This window comes from Lasioglossum baleicum, chromosome 3, assembly GCF_051020765.1.
Source record: "Lasioglossum baleicum chromosome 3, iyLasBale1, whole genome shotgun sequence".
In the NCBI taxonomy this organism is placed as follows: domain Eukaryota; kingdom Metazoa; phylum Arthropoda; class Insecta; order Hymenoptera; family Halictidae; genus Lasioglossum; species Lasioglossum baleicum.
Window position 1 is genome coordinate 5,890,883 of NC_134931.1, and position 18,794 is coordinate 5,909,676.

General features: G+C 43.8%; 1 protein-coding gene across 3 annotated transcripts in view; it reads left to right on the forward strand.

Annotated features, from left to right (window-relative positions):
- LOC143221800 (LIM domain only protein 3) overlaps window positions 1–18,794 on the forward strand; it is a 104,039-nt gene that overhangs the window by 73,857 nt on the left and 11,388 nt on the right. For all 3 annotated transcript variants that reach the window (XM_076447323.1, XM_076447324.1, XM_076447326.1), the window contains exon 5: window positions 18,213–18,369. In XM_076447323.1, coding sequence (XP_076303438.1) covers window positions 18,213–18,369 — 157 coding nt within the window. The remainder of the gene's footprint in view (window positions 1–18,212; window positions 18,370–18,794) is intronic.

Genomic DNA, 18,794 nt, shown 5'->3' on the forward strand with positions numbered 1-18,794 from the left:
CATAGATCTACATAACATATATTTTAAATTTTCTTTAAGGGCGCAAACAAAAGTTTTAAAAAATGCTTTTTTTATTTTTGCATGCAACCTTGTACATCGTAACTTTTGAAAAATCTTTTTTGCATATCATTTCGTAAACCAATGCTTCTAATTGATTATAAAAAATCAGGTCTTTGGTACAATTACAAAAAAAGTTATTCTATTTTAAAGGGCGCACGAATACTTTTTACGCTCACTGTAAGTGTAAAATTTATTCACGTTAAAGTGTGCAGAATATTTCTGTGTTTCTTATCGCACGGATCTGTATGAAAATTCGCATTTTTAGAGATCCTTTACTACAGAAGTCCTTGCAGTCTATATAAAATGAAAACATGGTTTCTTATTAATATTTGAATGTATGAATGTGCAATTTTAAAGAAGTGATTCCGATTTAAAGAGCGTTAATATACTTCCGTGGGCCAGTGTAGATCCGACTATAACAGTAGGGTCAATGTCTTCAAATAATTGTTTTCAGTGATGAGATCCAGCGGTATGGCGATTAAATTCTCCGATATCTTTGCACGAACACGTTAATCGATCGAGCCGAGCGAGTGAACGTGGCACATTTCACGCAGCCGGCACGGATTGTTCGCCGAGGGTGCTTTTGGCGCTGACAATACCGCAATGCACAGGTTGGCCTAATAAAACTATGATCGCCGGATAAAACAGTGCAGTGCATGCTGGTAATTAGCGGTATACATAAATCATTGGCAACGTAGCACGTAAATGTATACACACACGGCAGCGTGTACTCGCGCCCACACCGTTGCCCATTACAAACTCCGCGCCGCCCCCTCTGGTTCCTGATAATTCGAGCAAACGAGAGGCAATGTGTACGTATAACGTGCTACGGAACGTTGCACGCTTGTGTCGTTCTCGGAATCTTCGCTCTTGTTATGTCAACGTCAATATCCATTGAAAAACGAGTGTCATGCATCGCGCGACAGGCGAGCGTGTGCAAACGAAGTATCGGATATAAATCCATGGTTGCGATGGAGGAGAACGAAATTGGGAAGAAAAGGTACTGCGAAGCTGACAACGAAAAAGAACAATTCAACGATTTTGCAAAACAACGATAAAGACGAAACGAGAAGAAAGCGACGGTATTGCTTCCAGTGTCATAATTAATTCGCCAGTCGCGCTGCGAGGCTCGCGTTAGGTTAAGCCTTGGATTTTTGAAGTGCTCTCATGCAAAGTGATGGCTTAATCTCCGGTTTAGGGGTCTTGTTAGAAAATGGACGTAGCTAAGCCTTGCATGGCTTAAACGGGGCATTAAACTCTTCCCGTCTACGGCGTACACATGCCCTATATCACTCTGACAAGTTGCGATTAGTTCGCCCCGCGTAATGTCAGCTTACCGCCTTAACGATGCCTCGCGTTTTCTGCCCGTTTTAATATTTCATCGCGTGCATCGTCGCGTGGCCGATTCCGACGCGATTTCCAGCGAAGAAAACGGGACAAAGTGACGCGCGCCCGGGCCCGCGCCTAACCCTTAACGCCTACGGTCGCTATAATCAAGCTAGGTGTCTATTCGAGAGCAAAACTGTCGACAGTTGCACTCGGCAGCATTTCTCGCAAGTGAACACTGCGACTGTCCCCGGACATTATTCAACTATTGTAGAAGGGTTGTGTCGTCGCTTGCTTTTGAGTGGAACTATTGGGATCCAAAATTATTGTGGTTTCTGTTCTTGAATTTTAAAGTCATACAATTTCCTTCATAATAAAAAATTTTAATAATGCACTGTCGTAGTGGATATCAAGATGAATTCAAGAGTACGCAACACTAAGAACTTGAAACGACTTTGAAACGACCTTGAACGTATGCGTAAAAGCCATGGAGTCAATAAAAAAAAATTAAACAAGGAATGTTCACTTTCCAAGACCTTGAAACAACCTCGAATGAAATATGCACAATAACTACAGAAAGCTTTCTACCATCGATTCTACAAATATTCTCACTAGTTTAGAACATGTACAAAGCGGCGTCCAAAATTTCCTGCTTTTTCGGTCCGATGCAGTGGCACAATTCCTGAATCAATTCTGAACAATGTAAAATGAAGTTATCAAATTCAACATGGAAACAATACAAGTCAGAACATGAAAAACTAAGCCAATATCAACCAATGTTAACATTAACATATCATACATCTCAAATACATATATTCCAGAAAATTTATTATTCCGTGAGGCTCTCGTTTTGCTAGATTTCGTCCGCCAAACTAGGCACATCAGTTGAACCGATAGTTTGGCGCGGAAGGAATGATGGTCCGCTTTTGTTGCAAACGCGGAACAATAGAACGGAGGCAGACTGCGATATTTGCCTGACCTGCCTATAGATTTCACTGGCCCAGTTTCGTATTTGAAACGTCAACTTCGTCACGTAGACATGCACGCACGTGTGTTTGTTGATCACAGATGCGAGCCGGTGAATATAAAAATATTCTAAGCCAGAGGACAAAAGGGAACAGAGTTTGCGCCGATGGAGAACGCAACCTAATGAATCACAGTACTGTTGATATTAGCAGCTCGCGGCGTTCTCCAGCAGAGCGATGCATAGCCGCGAGCGAGAAAGTAGCAAACGAAATGTTGCGCGCGTGTTAGGTCGGTGCGTGCGGTATGAAGCCCGCACGACAGAATAATTAACGAAACATCAAATTCCGTTAAACGCGGGAAATTAATCGAGCAAACACGAAATTAGCTGAAGCGGACGGCAGATACGCGGCGGTGTGCAGAACAACCGGCCGGACACGTACACGTTGGTATCATCCCCGCACGAACGCACACCTATTGGCGTTATGTGTTCGCCGATAAAACGATACCGAAATTGCCGCGCTGCGGCGAACATCGTTATAGAAATTAATGCGATTTCCCCGGAGCTATCTCACCCCCCCCCCCCTTTAGATTTACTCTAACCGTAATCGAAAAGTAATCTAGTGGATCCGTGTGACCCGCGACTCCTCGTGTCGTGCCACTCGGTTCTATGCTCTGTGCGTCCGCGGATGAGGAATCCCTCTAGCAAAACCGTCGATCCCGCAGCCCTACCAGGAAGCTTGATAATGGTAGAGGCGAGAATGACGTTTCACAAACACCATTCGTTCTCCCGCGTCCAGGCATTACACGCGTATAAACAAGCAGCGGCGTGCCACGAAACGTAATTTTTTCTCCGGCGCGCATGACTCGGCATGAGCCGAGCCAATTACGAAAAACGACGCGTTGACGGCTCGACGTTGTACAGTTCTCGACGGCATTAACAGCTCGGAAACACCGTGCTTGCTGCCGTGTCTGTAACAAGCGACACGACCAAATGTAATGCAACAAGGGCCGCCGCCGGACCTTGCTTCTGACTAGAAACGTGGAAAAACTCGCGCCGCAGTCGACATCGAACAAATTATTGGTGTTAGACCACCGGTACGCGTGTACAATCGGTTACAGAAATATTCGGATACTGCGGTGCACCGGTACAGTTTCCAGAATTAAAACAGGCGAAAGAATATGTTATGATTCGTTGAATTATTACAATTTTACAGTTAATTTACAGTTTATTTTATGTTCAAGTTTTTCAACATTTGATCTTCTTAGTTAATAAATCAATTTCGCACAGTCAGGGGCAGAAAGATAGGCCACCCTGTTAATTTGTGCATTTTTATTCAGTGGATAATATAAATGTAGTTTCTTGTAGGTACAAAACAAATGTGGTGAATACTGAACATATCTATCTTATTACTTGTGTAAGGTAATACAAACATTATACTGTTAGTGCTCGATAGAAGTAGAATTGTTTCAACTCAAGGTTAGGGTACGTCTAACTACAATAATTTTATACAGTGAGATAAGTGTATTCACACAGTAGAGTCAAGTGTAAAATCCATCTCGATCAAATACATAACAGTGAGCGATATTATCATATCAATATAAAACTGGAAGCATGTGTGACGGGAGCAACGCAATGTATAACGAAAGGAAGTTTTTAACTGTAAATTAGTTAGCGGGAGCATGTGACGAATGCTGTAATAACCAAAGCGCGCGGTAATATCGCGTCAATTAATACCCGTCCGCTAAACAAATTCTTCGAAAACAACGGAAATCCAACGGTTGCCGATAGGAATGGCGATGGCGGCGGTAGAATCGAAAGCGGGGAGGGCGGCGCAATAAATAATGAGAGCGCGAGAGATCGGCCGTGCTCGCGCGTGACCGTCGATAAAATAATAATTACCGGCGACAATGCGCCCGGTACAAATTGCCCGTTAATTTTTGTCGATAAACATTCGTAAGCCCGCGTAGAAGCGAAAACCGTATGCACGCGACGCGTAAATAATGGCGAAAATACGATCACGAAAAACGTGCGCGCGCGCGCTCGCTCACCCTCGCGAGCGAACCACCCCATCGTGCATGTATGTGCGCGCGGGGGTAAACGAGTGTCGGTGAACACAGAGCGCGGTCGAACGTGCGGCGGCAGAGGTTAGCCTCGGCGTAAATATCACTAGACAATAATTTCGGATGGTTATTAGCGATAATAAAATCCCAATTTATCGAACGATGCCCCCAGACCCCCACCATCGTGCCCACGCACCGCCGCGACGATTTATAATCTGCGCTCCGAGTGCTTCGTCACGATCATACCATGCAACGAAACAATGCGTCGATATTATGGATAGCTGGAAAAATAAATTCGACCATTAATAGTATCGAGACCTCGCGATTTATCGGAATATCGGTTTCAGAATGCTCCTCTCGGTACATTAACTATTCGCGCAGCAGCATTCTTCGCGAATGGAAAGCAGCGAATAGGGAAAGGATCTTCATCGTTCCATCGATCGTTACCCTTTATTGCCAATGCTATTCCAACTATGAAAACTAACCTCACGAATATTTCAAGTCTAAAGACCGCCACATACGACATTGTGCAGTCTTAAACGATCATGTAAGACGGAACGTTCAGTATACTTTTCTTGTCAGTTTCAAAAGAACATGGCCGATGTACAGACAGTAACATAAGCGCAGCAGTAGCTTTCAAAAAAGAATAAGTAGAGACCTCGAAAGAAGTGGTCAAAACAATGGTTTACTGAGGCCTTTTCAAAGTTGATTAGTTAGGTTGCAAATATGTAGCTGTAACTTTTTAAAATTTAATTTTTTAAAATTCTGCCTCCACCTGGACTAGCTTTCTAGTTCAAGGTAAAATTTTGAAAAAAAGTGTAGTGGATAAAACAAACAATCTTTTGTAAGAATGACTTTGGGAAATGACTGCCACGCACTTCCATATTAAGATTTGTGCATATTGATATTTTTAAAGGAACATAATTTTATGTATATTATATAAATTGAATTTCTCTCATTTTCCAATCGTTTGAATGTGTGCAACCCGTTAACTGAACAATGTAGTGATGTTTTAAAGAAAATCGAGCCATCGTTCCGTGTTCGAACCTAAGGGGTTGTACAGTCCGAGGGAAACAACGTGTCGTATTCTGGCCGGGGACGGATCGCAATGAAACTAAGGCGCAAATCTGACGCTCGTTCCTCTGTGACACATCGGTTTCTGAGTTACACAGCGTCTGCGGCAGACACGCCATATCTAGTGGGCTGCAACGGAGTTAGACTACTCGGTATAATATCACTTGTCACGTCCAACGTCAGTTCGGAAACCTAGACTATTCGGTTGTTGTACGGTTGCAATAACACCCGCCTGTAGCCGAGCCGAGCGTATAACTTGCGTCGCTCCCGACAGCTCGTCCGGTTCGTTTGTGACAGTCGTAAAGGATACGACGTTCGCGGTCTGTCGATATCATTCGCGCTCGCAACCCGTTATCTATTAACCGTTGTTAACTATTTCTGACACGATAATACAACCACGCCGGTTAATTGACGTCTCCCCAGATTACTTCCAACGCAGACTGACGCACACCGGTCCAAACGTCCGATCTCGCTGTTCATTCAAATTTTAACACTACAGTGTTCCCGTGATTGTTGTGAAAACCTCGGGGGTATCGAGTCCCAGAAAACGAAAATGATACTACGTTTTTTTATGTGTGCCGAACATAGATTTCTTGGATAACTTTTCCAAGTGTAAACGACGATCCTGGATAAACAACGGTGCTAAGCGGGAAATTGTTGTATTATTAATGCTATTCCATACCTGAGAATGATACATCAAGTATCATAAAACCCCAATTTGGGGGAACCCCCTAGTAGTGGGGATAAAAAAGTCACATCATCCGCATACCCGAAAGTCACATCAATCGCGGGAACGCTGTATTTGAAAGTTTAAGGGTATAGTCATTTAGGTCGTTGGATGCGTTTTGGCATCAGCTACGACATTATGAAGTCAAAAATACATATTCACTTTGAAAACTCAAGGTAACCTTCTGTTCTTGATGGAATAAACTTTTTTTAAATTTTTTGTATTGAAACTTCTCGACCGTTGAATATTGATTAACTTTTGATTAAAACATTTTTTCTCCGATCATAACATGTACCTGAAAAATCAGGTTCAGATTTTAAATACGTTCAAGTGCGATTATAGTGATCAGTGCCATATTATAAGCTCCTTATTTGATTGATTTAGTAGCATAATGAAAAATATTTTATTTAAAGAAGTACGAATAAAACATAGGAGGAATTCCGCTTCACCAATTATAGAAAACTTTGAAGATTCTCTTTAGTTCATGGAGCATTGAATCAATATTGACAAATTCATTCATTCTATTCATTCGAAACAAAACTGGACACATGGAAACATGGTACTCATAAATAAATAAAATGTTGATTTTTAAAATGCTTGTTCTAATCACAATTTTTAATAAATCTCATTCATTTCTTCGTTTTCGAATGCGATGGACAATTCGAAAGCAACATACATTCGATGAACATCGATATGAGAATTTCATACTAAATGAACAGCTAATTGTTCGATCGTGGATCTGGCCCAGTATGTGACGTATCGATATCTGATTCAGTTGCTGAAACCCTCGGTCGTTCTTCCGACGGGCCCGGCCGCGTCCTTGTCAGCGAGATAATAGATCGGTGTGTTCATTGAGGAAACTTCGAAAAAGTTCACCGGAAAAGCAACACGCCCGGACCACGTAAACCCCGTGGTTCAGGGTCCCGTCCAGTGCATCAATTTCAACTTTACTCGGTATCCCTCCCCGTTTTTAGAGGACGCATTTTCTTCCACTTAACTTTTCCGGCGATAAGGCCGAGTCCGACGACGGCGTCGTCGTCGACGAGATGAGGGAGGACCAGGGGTTGCCCGAACGCATGCAAAGTAAAGTTGTTCTTTAGTTCGTTAGGTCAGGCCAACCGGAGAGGGGACGCTTTCCGCTTTACTTAGAAGACCCGAAGGTGAAAAGATAACCTGGAAACATTATTCACCGCGAGCGAAGCCCGCGCGGACGTTACAGGAGACTTTAAAGACTGATGGCAACTTGCTGATGTTACACAATTTGATCCGCCTCGCCCCACTGACGTCCCCCCAAATTTATGCCGAGAGCAGATATTAACGGTTGCAATTTTTTTCAAAATATTTTTTACGCGTCATGTAGTAAACTAATTGTGCTAACTTCTACTATTGTATTCTAATTATATTATATAATTATATTATTGTAATTATGTAATTATACTATATAATTACAATATTAGCATATAACACATTAACCATACGATAAAATGCATTAACCATACAACAAAAAAAATAACCATTACCATATACAATAAATAATATTGTACAGTAATAGTATTGGATATGGTTCGATATTGAAATGGTCCTTTAAAAAGTGCGCCAATATTATATAGATTCACTACTTTTGTAAGTCACTTATTATGCGTGTTTCTATTAAATATATCATAACTTCTGCTCACGTTTTTAAATCCTTTTCAAATTTTACTGACGTAATCTTGAAACTTCTCCCTGACAATAAATACCAAATTGTTTTATACAGATTAGTTTAGTACATCTTATTTTATTCATTAAAATTTGTAAATGTAAGCGTTCGAATACTTTCGTGTGACACCTTATGTACAGTGCGGAGCACGAGAGGAAACTAGCGGGAAGGGAATGGGAAAATAAGCCTGACCATTTAGATTGCCTTTGCGTTCCTTTCGTGCTCTATGTATTAGTTTCCGACAGCTTACTGGAATTGAAAGTTCACGAGTTTCCGAAAAGAAATCCAGTTATCGTCCCCATCTTGTAGGAAATGATTCGATCGTTTTCTAACTGACAGTTCTATTAGGTTGTCCCAAAAGTTTCTTCCGGAATGTGTTCCTTTAATGTCGCTAAATAAATACAAACAATACGATAATGTTTATGTTAATATTTTAGTACTTAGTACTTAGTACTTTAGTACTTAATAAACTACAAAGTTTATTTAGCAATATTAAAGGATCACATTCCGGAAGGAACTTTTGGGACAACCTAATACATTCCAATTTCTAGAAATCGAAAATTCTAAACGATTGGTGCACAAAATTTATTAATTCTGGAGCTGAACATTGGTGTTTCCGGAATTTGAAATAGGCACCGATAAGCAGGCCGAATTTATTGGACAATCTGACAGAGTAAGCAGAGCGAACAGGAAAAAAGAAAACAAAACTGCTTACGTTGATAATATCGAAATATGAGAACAGAGTTGGTCAACCTTCCCAGAGTTTGGTTGGTGCGGATCGTATTGTCATTATGATCTCGTTAAAGGCAAAGTTTTGCACACCTCATCACGAGGGTGAAAGAGGATGCCCAAGGGCCAGTCTATGGATGGCCTTCTCTTCGAGGGTACAGGATGGATTCGAAGTCCCAAGGGTGAAATGGCTCATTCCGACGCACTTATCCGGCGCAAGCCGTAGATAACCATAGATTAATGGGGCTTGGAGACTCGGAAGGCAACGGAAAGAGAGGCAAACAGGGTTCGGCGAAGGAGAGGCGGGGGGCATGAAAGAGCAAGGGCAAAAGCGAGTAAAGACATGTGTCACGGAACGAGGAAAAAAGAGGAACGATCTATAAGAGAGGGCGTTATACCTTACTCGGCGTCCTCGCTGATTTATTGTTTATTGAGAAATATGGCCGTTGCTCCGCTTCTAAGAATTAACCCCCTTCGCCCCTTTCGTTTCTAGCGTTTGACAGGCTCGTCGATAAAGGAGCTGGATAAAGTCCGTTAAAAAAAAATGAATCTGCACTGCTGGCTTGATTATTGTTAGCCACACGAAACGTCGTTCTTACGATCGATATATTTGGAAACGGCTTATACGATAATTCTATGTTAATATCAAACTGTAGACAGTCTTCGAAACTGCTTCAGCTTTACACCAAGTTGATGGACCTTGCTTAATGCAAAGCCGAGCCACGGAAAGGATTAGGCTAACTACGCTCGGCAACGAAACTCCGCCACTCTCTATTTCCCCCCTTCGGAATATTCAGGATATTCAGTTATCAAGTGCTACCGGTCAGAAGGAGCCACCGTTAGAAGTCAAACAAGCTGCCCTAGGCAAGATAACGCCGCCAGTAGATGCCACAAGACCCTGGATCAAAACGATCGTTCCTGCTACTGGTGGCAAAAATATGTAAGAGACTGGATTCACGGAATTAGCATTCCGTTGTTTCCTTCAATTTTCCGCTTACGCGTGCTACGGAGCACGCGATGATAAAGCATGGTCTCCCGTACATTAACTAAGCCAAGAAGTTCGCAATAGGATCCTACAGCCAACTTGCTACAAGATTTGGTAATTAAACCGTGGTTCGCGCAAGTTTGAATTATCCGTGTTCACGGTCCTGCGCCCGGGAACTCTTAGGGGACCAATTTGTTGATTAAACCTTCGAAGTATCCCACCTTCGAATTTCTCCGTGTCGCGCGACCAACTTACTCGCCCCATGAAACCTCTCCGAAGCGTACCCGCAAAAAATTGATCATGTAGTTGGTCTGGCATTGAGTCAACCCTCCGAAAATGCCGATGCTTTTTACGGTTGTGCTTGGAGCTTTACTGGATAGTGTCCTAATGTATATTTTTGAACCACAACCAATTTAAGTTAGTCTTCAGAAACCAAAGCTAGGCGAAGATTTTGAGATCTTGATAGGAAACGTTATACACGGTGATCGGAAACTGATTGTACAATCGAAAAGGGATAATAACGAATTTGCCGACGTTACCTAAAAATATTTCGAGATATTTCGAGATGATATAAGAGGCCGCGAGTCAAAATGGACCCAAACATCGGCACTCGACAGTTAATTTACCGGGTTACGAGAGAATCGATCAAGCTTACGGGCACGAGCGTCACGGGCAACCCATTTAATGAGTTTTACCCGCTTAAATCGACTCGGTGGATCTCTTTAATTGTGGGCTTAATTTTAGGGTTTACATTCATAACCCTTCCGCGCAGAGGGTCCGTATTATTCTGCCGTGGGGTGCAATTTATTAAATCCGTTCCGGAATACGGGCCGATTGCTATAGAAGTGCGCATTACGCGAGAAAGATTGGTCTAAATACGGTGGACCGAGTGAAGTAATCGGAGATTCACCGCGTTACCTAGCGCTTCGGTTTTCCATCATCGTTTCCCATTATGACAAACCCGAGCCCCAGGTTCGAATAAATGACTCGCGCCACGACTCGACGCGATACACCAGCCATCTCTAAAATTGATTTTAACGACAGAATTAACAACGAAACAATCTGCAGTTTCCGGTAGAATTACGCGAACAATTTGAACATTTTCCAGCCAAATTACAGGAACGTCAACACCATCGTCGGTATCCCTGTCATCCACAGCGGCCGGCATGCTTCGAGGGACCAGCACGCTCTCTTTCAAGCGTAAAATTGAATCACCGGTTTTTAAACAAAACGCACATTTACTTCTACTCGTTAAATTCACACGTATTCGCGCGCGCGTTGGTTACGGTACGAACATTTTTCGATCGATCTTATCGTTCTAACATACGAGGGTCAGTCGAAAAGCTAATTCCCTGAATACTTTGCGGTAAAGGTATATCGATGAAATTTGATCACAATCTAACAATAAGATACAGAAGCCGAATAAAAATTTCTTTCTTCTGTTAATTATTTTATTAAACTGAAACTAATACGTTGATGTTCTTTGTTTGTTTAAATATGTCCACTGTACAGTATATGCATAACATTCGCTGGCTACTAATCAGGAATAGATGACAAGCGAAGCGAAACTTCGATAATGCCGACTAATTACGGTTGTAGCTACAGTAGCCATATAAATTCGATATCTGAAGCGAAGATTCCACCGGATACGTCGCAAGGGATACGTGTTTCGCGTGGAAGTTCGGCTTTCGAATGGTACCTTCACAACCGTCCCGTTAATGATGGAAAATTAAGTATCAACGTGCTACATGTTGTGAGCCGGCTTCCCCTTCACGGTCTGGTTCGACAGTTCGTCGAGCGATGTGACTTAGCGGATCTCGGTTCTCCACTTCCGGCGCGGGCACTCGAATACGCCAGCTCTGTGCCGACCCCATTCAAATTAGCCGGAGTTTATCTGAAATTATGGAGTCGGGCAGCGTACTTCTCGACGGTTCTCGTCGATGAATACGAGTATGTGCTTACGAGCGGATCGATCGGCTATCAGCCGATAGCATAATTGGCAGATTTCCTCGTTATATACACCAATTAAGTTCTCGCCAGGGCCCGGCCAAAAACTGTTTTGTCAATTTTCGAATGGGGAATTGAAGGACCATCGGGTTCGTTTCGGTTCGTTCGGCGTTAAAAAAAAAAAGAAATCGATCTCTACCGAGTGGGCTGGGCGCCGGGCCTTGTGTGCATGCTGTGGAGGAGGGGGAGAGGGAGGGGGGAGGGAAGAGGACGGTGTGTGTACGCGCACGTCACGGTATCGTGTGTGCGTTCATGCGAGCGCGTTATAGTTCGTTGCCGTTAACTGGCAATTATGCAGAGTGGGAGCTTAGCCTTTCGAAATGGGCATCGATCGTGCCGACTATCCATACGGTTATACCGGCGTATCCAGCCAATACGCTTCCGTGAAACTGAGATAATTGAGCGTCGAAGCGATACCGCGATTTCCTTCCACCACCTTTCGGACACGACGTCGTTCATCGCTCGTGAAACGATCGTGCTATGCCCGCTACAGAGCTAGACCGACGAGAGTTTCCCTTTATTTGCTTCCGCGTGAGAACCGTAGTTCCCGCTCCACGATCGTGGAAAACAGTACCCCGTGGCCGACGCTTTATAATTCCGGATCGTTGAGCCCGCTCGACTGGGAGCCCAACCGTCAATTCCGTGAAATGAGTACCCGCCAGGCTTCCCAGTCACCGATGTCGCGGGTGATCTTGGAGAACTGATAAGTACCTGCTCCGGGCGAACGGTAGATTTATTGCCGAGCTTGTCGGTTAACCTCTCGCTGTGCCACCCCCGTGCCCCAACGGGTTCTATCTTTGCGTCGTTTCCCCTCTGTCCCCGCTGCACACCCCCACTTTCATTTTCTTGGTACGACTGTTGCCCTCGACTTGTTCCGCGATCGAGAACGATTCGTATACCCCTCCCCACCCCTCTCTATCTGGCCCGCCTCCTTCCCTCAGACGAAACTCAACTTCCGTTTTATTGGCGGAAATAATCTTTGATGTGATTGCGCTTTGCCTTGGAACTTTTTCTCTCCGACCCACCGCACCGGGGGCATCCAACCCCACAATCGATTCGCGATACGAAGAACCGATTGAACTTGAACAGCACGAACCACTCTTCGTCTGCATATTTACGATAACGTGTATTTCTTTTCTCTTGCTCCCTTGTCAGGGGCTCGTTACATATTAATGCGCGGTCGGTATTAGCATAACACCCAACAATATCTCGCCGAGAAGGAATGCGAGAACGCGTAATATGGAACTGGAGCTCTCCGGAGAGAAAAATGACGATCGTTCTCTCTCTCTCTCTCTCTCTCCCTCCCTCCCTCCCTCTCTTTCTCTTGGAACGAAGAGTAATACGTCGCGATTGTTCACGATAAGGCCCCGTCATTAAAGGACGCTTCGAGGATGATGGTGCAGCGCGGCAGTCGTGCAGACAACATCGCAGCTTCAACCCCTTCGTCTCCGAAGTAACAAAGCCGCGTTCCTAAAGGTATCAACGACCCATCGCTGTCTTAATTTCCTTCGTAATCTGGGTTATTAATATAGCTTAGGGCCGACGCCGCGTAATTTCACGCCGCATAGAAATTGATAGAAAGATGAACGCCACCCCTGTGGCCTTCACGGTTGAATAATCAAACGGAATAGCGAATCAACGGTATACGAAAATTTTCATTTTTGATATTTGACTCTTCTCTTGCTGTTCTACAACGTCGATCATACGGAAAGTAACTGACGACCGAATATCATCCCCGAAAAGTTAATTTTTTCTCAACCAATACCTACCGCTTGTTATGTGTTCTATACAACGATAGGGTTAAAATGAATTTTTTTGTCGGCATATTTTCGAGCGACCTTCGATTTATGTTGACAATTCGACGTCGATCAGCCATGACATGACATAGAGCTCGTGAACATTTCACGTCACCGGTGGGCTGCACGGACGACGGACAATGAGTCGCTGAACCGCCGCGACGCGTACTATACTATCGAGTGGCATTCCGACGCGCCTCTGGAGCGACATTTAGATAGCGACGTCAACTGTCTACGGGGGTAAATCTGTCTTGGAAGCAAAGGCAGCGCACTTCCCCCAAAGCGCCGGCGGCAAGCCCTCGCTACCGAAGCGAGCGAATTCACTTCTGATCGAATTAGCGCGTCACAGTTCCCTGATACCCCGACAGTCTGAATTAATTAACAGGAGAATGCGCTAGGTAAGCAGCCATTATCGAAATAAAGCTGCCTGATGTTCTGCGACCAGACGATATACACGGTGACGCGGAAAAAATCGTTTGACCAATACCAGGCGGCACATTCAACTGAATTCAAGTATTATGGTAAATGAAAATTAACATCGATGTGACGCATCGATGATATCAATGCCACCACCAAACATTATGGATTCTAGAGTATAAAGAGTTTCAAAGGAGCTGTTGCAACTTGATGGTTCTGTTTTCACCTTTAAGACTGGAGGGCTTCCAATCCTACCAAGATCCCCAGGAAGTTGGTAGCATCCTCCAAATTTCAAGAAAGCCCCTATCCCTGAAGACGTCTCTCAGGAACCACGGGCTTCGAGAAGCCTTAGGAAACTTCTAAATTCTCTAAATCCAAAAGAAAATTCAGAAACCGTACGATCTTCCAGAAATCGGTTGGTCCTGCTATGCATTAACAGATTGGAAAGCATAAATTTCAAATTACGTGTCTATCAGTGATACGATTGACGAATAGAATTATCTCTTTATTTATGAAAAAGGCAGCCCGCCACCAACCTGCCTGGTGGCATGCCCGGCAAACGTGTTGGCACAGAGGAGCAGCGTCTTGACTCCATTAACTTCACACTTAGGAGCACCTTAGAAACACCCCGGTGCCGTCGGAAGATCTGATTAGGGGTTCGAGTCTCTGCTAAACGCGTTAGTCTCGACTGTAGAACGTCGAAGGGAGTGAGAGTACAGCTCCATCAGGTGCTAGAACGGTGGCTCAGCAAGGAGCCTGGAACAGACCGAGGGGATAGGAGCGGTTGTCTCTCCATAGTTTGATGCAAATTGAGTCGGAGCGCCACCAACTACCAAGAATATAGACGCTTTCTGCAGCTCTTCTCTCACTCTCTTCCCTGCCTCTCTCTCTTTCTCGGCGAGGACCCAGCGATCAAATACAAAATTTATTCCCTGCAACCCACCTCAACACTGCTGCATCTCCTTCCCATCTCTGGGTCTCGACTACCGCCAAAGTGTTACCGTTTGGGGTTTCTCACCCTCCACTTTCCGACTCGCTCTGTTTGCCGACGAATCTCGGAGGCTTCCTCTCGACTTAGCAACGTTCAAAGTCGTGACATAGAAAACGATAAACGATCTTCAAAGCAGCCATTGCTACGTTGTTGTCCGTTCCGGTTTGTTCTCCGACATTTCCTTATCTTCTTTTATCATTTATCACAAAATTGAGTAGATAAAATTTGTTAAAAACGTTCATTGTTGGAGGATTCTTCAGACACATACAAGCTTTAAAAGGGTGGGTACTGGCGAAGGACCTTTCGGTGCCATTTAACGTCACTAATGCCAAAAGCGTTTAGCAATGCACCGAAGCAATCTATAGGCGTATCTATTCGGGAAATCACAACACCATTACGCTATGATCTCGTCGCCCTCTTCCTCTCTTTAGCGTCTCTCTGGTCTCTGTCTAATGTTCCCTTTTTATGGTGCACGATTCGAGGCTGCCCCCGGGATCGATTTTACTTCGCACCATGGCACTTATCGTACCCCGTTACGGTGGAGCATTGCTTTTTATGGCGAACCATGCTAGATGTTCCGATCGCTCTCTGGTTCTCTCGCGATTTTCTTCCCCTCCCTCTCTCCGCCTGTCTGTCCTTCTCGTTTTTTCTTTCGCACAAGCAGAATCGGAGAATTAAAAGAATGGAAAATCGAAGGGTGGTGACCGCAACATCAGTATTACAAACAGCGAACAGATGCTATCTCAATTCATTTTTGATGACGGTAAATCATCGTTGCGCGTGGAGCGATCGCGGTACACTGCCGTAATAACGGGCTGCATATTGGAAAGCGCTCCGCCATCTCCATCTGAATGGGAAACAAGTATCGTTTCCCATGACGATACAGCGTCTTCAAGAATTCAACGACAAACGCCGTAGCCGTGTCGTCGAACGCAACAAATCTCATAGAATGGAAATGTAATCTGCGTCTGGACGCAGTGCGTCATAGTGTTCTCCGAAAGAATGGCAGCATTCACCGCGCCAGTGTGCTGTTGGCACGGCTCATCTCGTTTCGAATGCTGCAAATGCCCTGCACATTCGTACAGCCGGGTAGTCTGGGTAGGTGCTGAAAAAATCACGTCTGCATTTACATAAGCGCCGGTATAAACCACTCGACAGAAATCCCGACATAAAACTCAAACAGGATCCCAGCACGGGACAAGCACATCCGTTGAATACGGAATGCCCAGATGTACTCGATGTACTGTCCCACCCCCGAAAAAATGCTTTTATTATTCACCGGCGAACTACGATACTGAGATACATCATTCACGTTTACACCTACTATGCTGATTCCGCGCATCGACGCGACGGTGCTTCGTCCACCTCTTCGATGATGCTGCCGTCAAGTCAAATGTAACGACCAGATTGCGGATTTTATGCATAGATTCCGGTTATTTATACAAAATAAAAATTTATTTCATTGCTAGATACGGGGACTTTATAGACATCTATCTTTGTTTTTAATCATTTTAATGGGTTGGAAATAATATGACTTTCGAATGAATATTTTTAACTTTTTTATAGAATCATGTAGATTTTGACGAGAAAATGCCGAAATCCAAGTTTTACTCTTAGGAATTTCACTGGTTCAAAAGTTATGTCTGTTTAAAGTTCAACGATTTTCACCGTTTTTGACTGGTATATGGACGCCGCCATGTTGGCGGCTGGGTGGCGCCACAAGCACGCGCTGATGATGTAGTCGTAAAAAAAGTTAAAAATTTCTGGTTTCCTCAGATGAAGTTCAGACTTAGATCATATATGAGCGTTTTATGATTTGCTGTACATGTTTGACTGCATTTAAAAATAATTTATGGAGCCTTTAAAATATACAATGAGTATCACAAAGCGATGGCACCGTGTCCAGGGAAGTTCTTTATTTTTCGATTTCTGACGGCTGCGTATGCAGAATGAGGGTGCTACGTGACACCGTGCGAGATTAAATAATAAGGGAGCGGTCTCGGGGCATTTTATTCGGTTGAGACAAATCGCGGGAACAAGCTCGTGATATCGCGGTCGATACGAAGTATGTATAACACTCGCTGAGAGCGATGTTCACGGCGCCTGACAAGAATTTCAAGCCGACCGCGATATCCTGACAAAACGATTTTCGAGTCCCCCGTGGATCCCGGTGGATCTATTGTGCTCGTTGGAAGCCAGCCACCCCGCGCGGTTCCTCGTCCCCGGGCCTCTTTAGCATTTGCGGCGTATCGGTCTTTATGCGGGCACCCGGAGAGCACACTCACGTTCTTCGCGCGCGGTTACAGAAAAAATTGACTTTTAAGCTGGCAATAAAAACGAAAAATGCGAAATCTTTGATTTTAGAGGCGGCACACCGCAACCGCCGTTGGGGGGCGACAGTTGGTCGATGCGTATAACCCTCGCGGCAACCTTATTTCTCTTATATCGCAAGCAAAGCACGTTCGTACTTCGCCACCATTTCGGAATCTAGCTGCGTATGTATTGCGCCGGATACCGCAACGGATTCCTAGAAAATCCCATCGATTTCATACGTTGAATATCAACGCGTATTACCCGAGAACGCTCGAAATTACCGGAAGAATATTGTAATTTTTGGCTGTTTTGCAATACAATGATTGCAAAACAGATGCCCCAAGTACTAAGGCTGTATTTTTACAATTTTCTTATTTATGTTATCGATGTTCAGTTATGGCATTTTTGTTGAAAACGTTACTGTATGATTAAGGATAAATCGCGTGGTCTTGAAATGCGTGAGATTTCAAAACGGAACTCGTCGCACGCAGGAGAAAGGGGGAACGTTACAGCGGAAAAGGACTCGACGGTAATCCAGGTACAATGTAGCGTCTGCGAATCGAGTGGAAATTTACATTTAAAGGAGCTCGAAGACACTCTCGGAAGCTATGGCAGTGCTAGCGTTTCGCTGCTTGTTTTTATTTTCTCGCAATTTCCTCGACGGAGCGGAACGGAAAGCGGCCTTAAAAGGAATTAGCACGCTTTACTACTCCGCCTATCTCCGACAACCCTTAGCTGGAGTTTCTTCGAATCTTTGCCACTCGAGAGCTTCGTGATGATTGCGACGATATCACGGCGTCTTAATAACTGCCTTAAAAAATGTACTGAGAATCTTATGACCGTGAAATTTAAAGGGTTAGACTGTAGACTATATACTGTAAGACATTTATGAACTGCAACATCTCCTTTGGCTTGAATGATAGTCTTAAGTCTCCGGGATAAAATGTTTAAAAAACCACAACTTGCCAAAAACTTGCCGGCTATTTCAGACTCTTATATTAATCTAATCTCTTAATTACCGTTACTACATGATTTATGGTATTGTTTTACTTTCTCAACAGATTCTGCATCGGTGACAGATTCTACTTGTACGAGAACAAAATCTTGTGCAAGTATGATTATGAGGAAAGACTGGTTTTTGCAAACATGGCGGTGCATCCACCGCCAACCGCAACCCTGGCACAGATTAAGAGACAAGTGACGCATCTTCAGCCACAGGTAAATCATAATTACATACCTAATTTTTTACGTTTTAACTCCGTAAGAGAGGTCATTAAACTGGATACTTGATGCATTTATGAATTTCATAAGGTCATCAAAATGTTTAAGCATTTTATAAGAATAATTTTCGAACGTGTATTATTTTATAATATTATTTATTTTCAACCTATCAGTTTGTTGCAATTCAGGTAGAACATTTTTACTTTGCATAAAGATCCGCTTATAATTAGTATGCAGGGTGTCCAGCATACCGTGAACAATCGATTGGGAAGTAATACTACGCGCAAAAGAAAGGATAAAATATGCGTGCTATCAGCCTATTTTAGTATATTCTATAAACATTTGCAGTGTATGAATTGTCCCAAGTCATGCAGAACGTTATCCAGTTCCCATAGAAATCGCTAGACAACGATGAAAAGAGA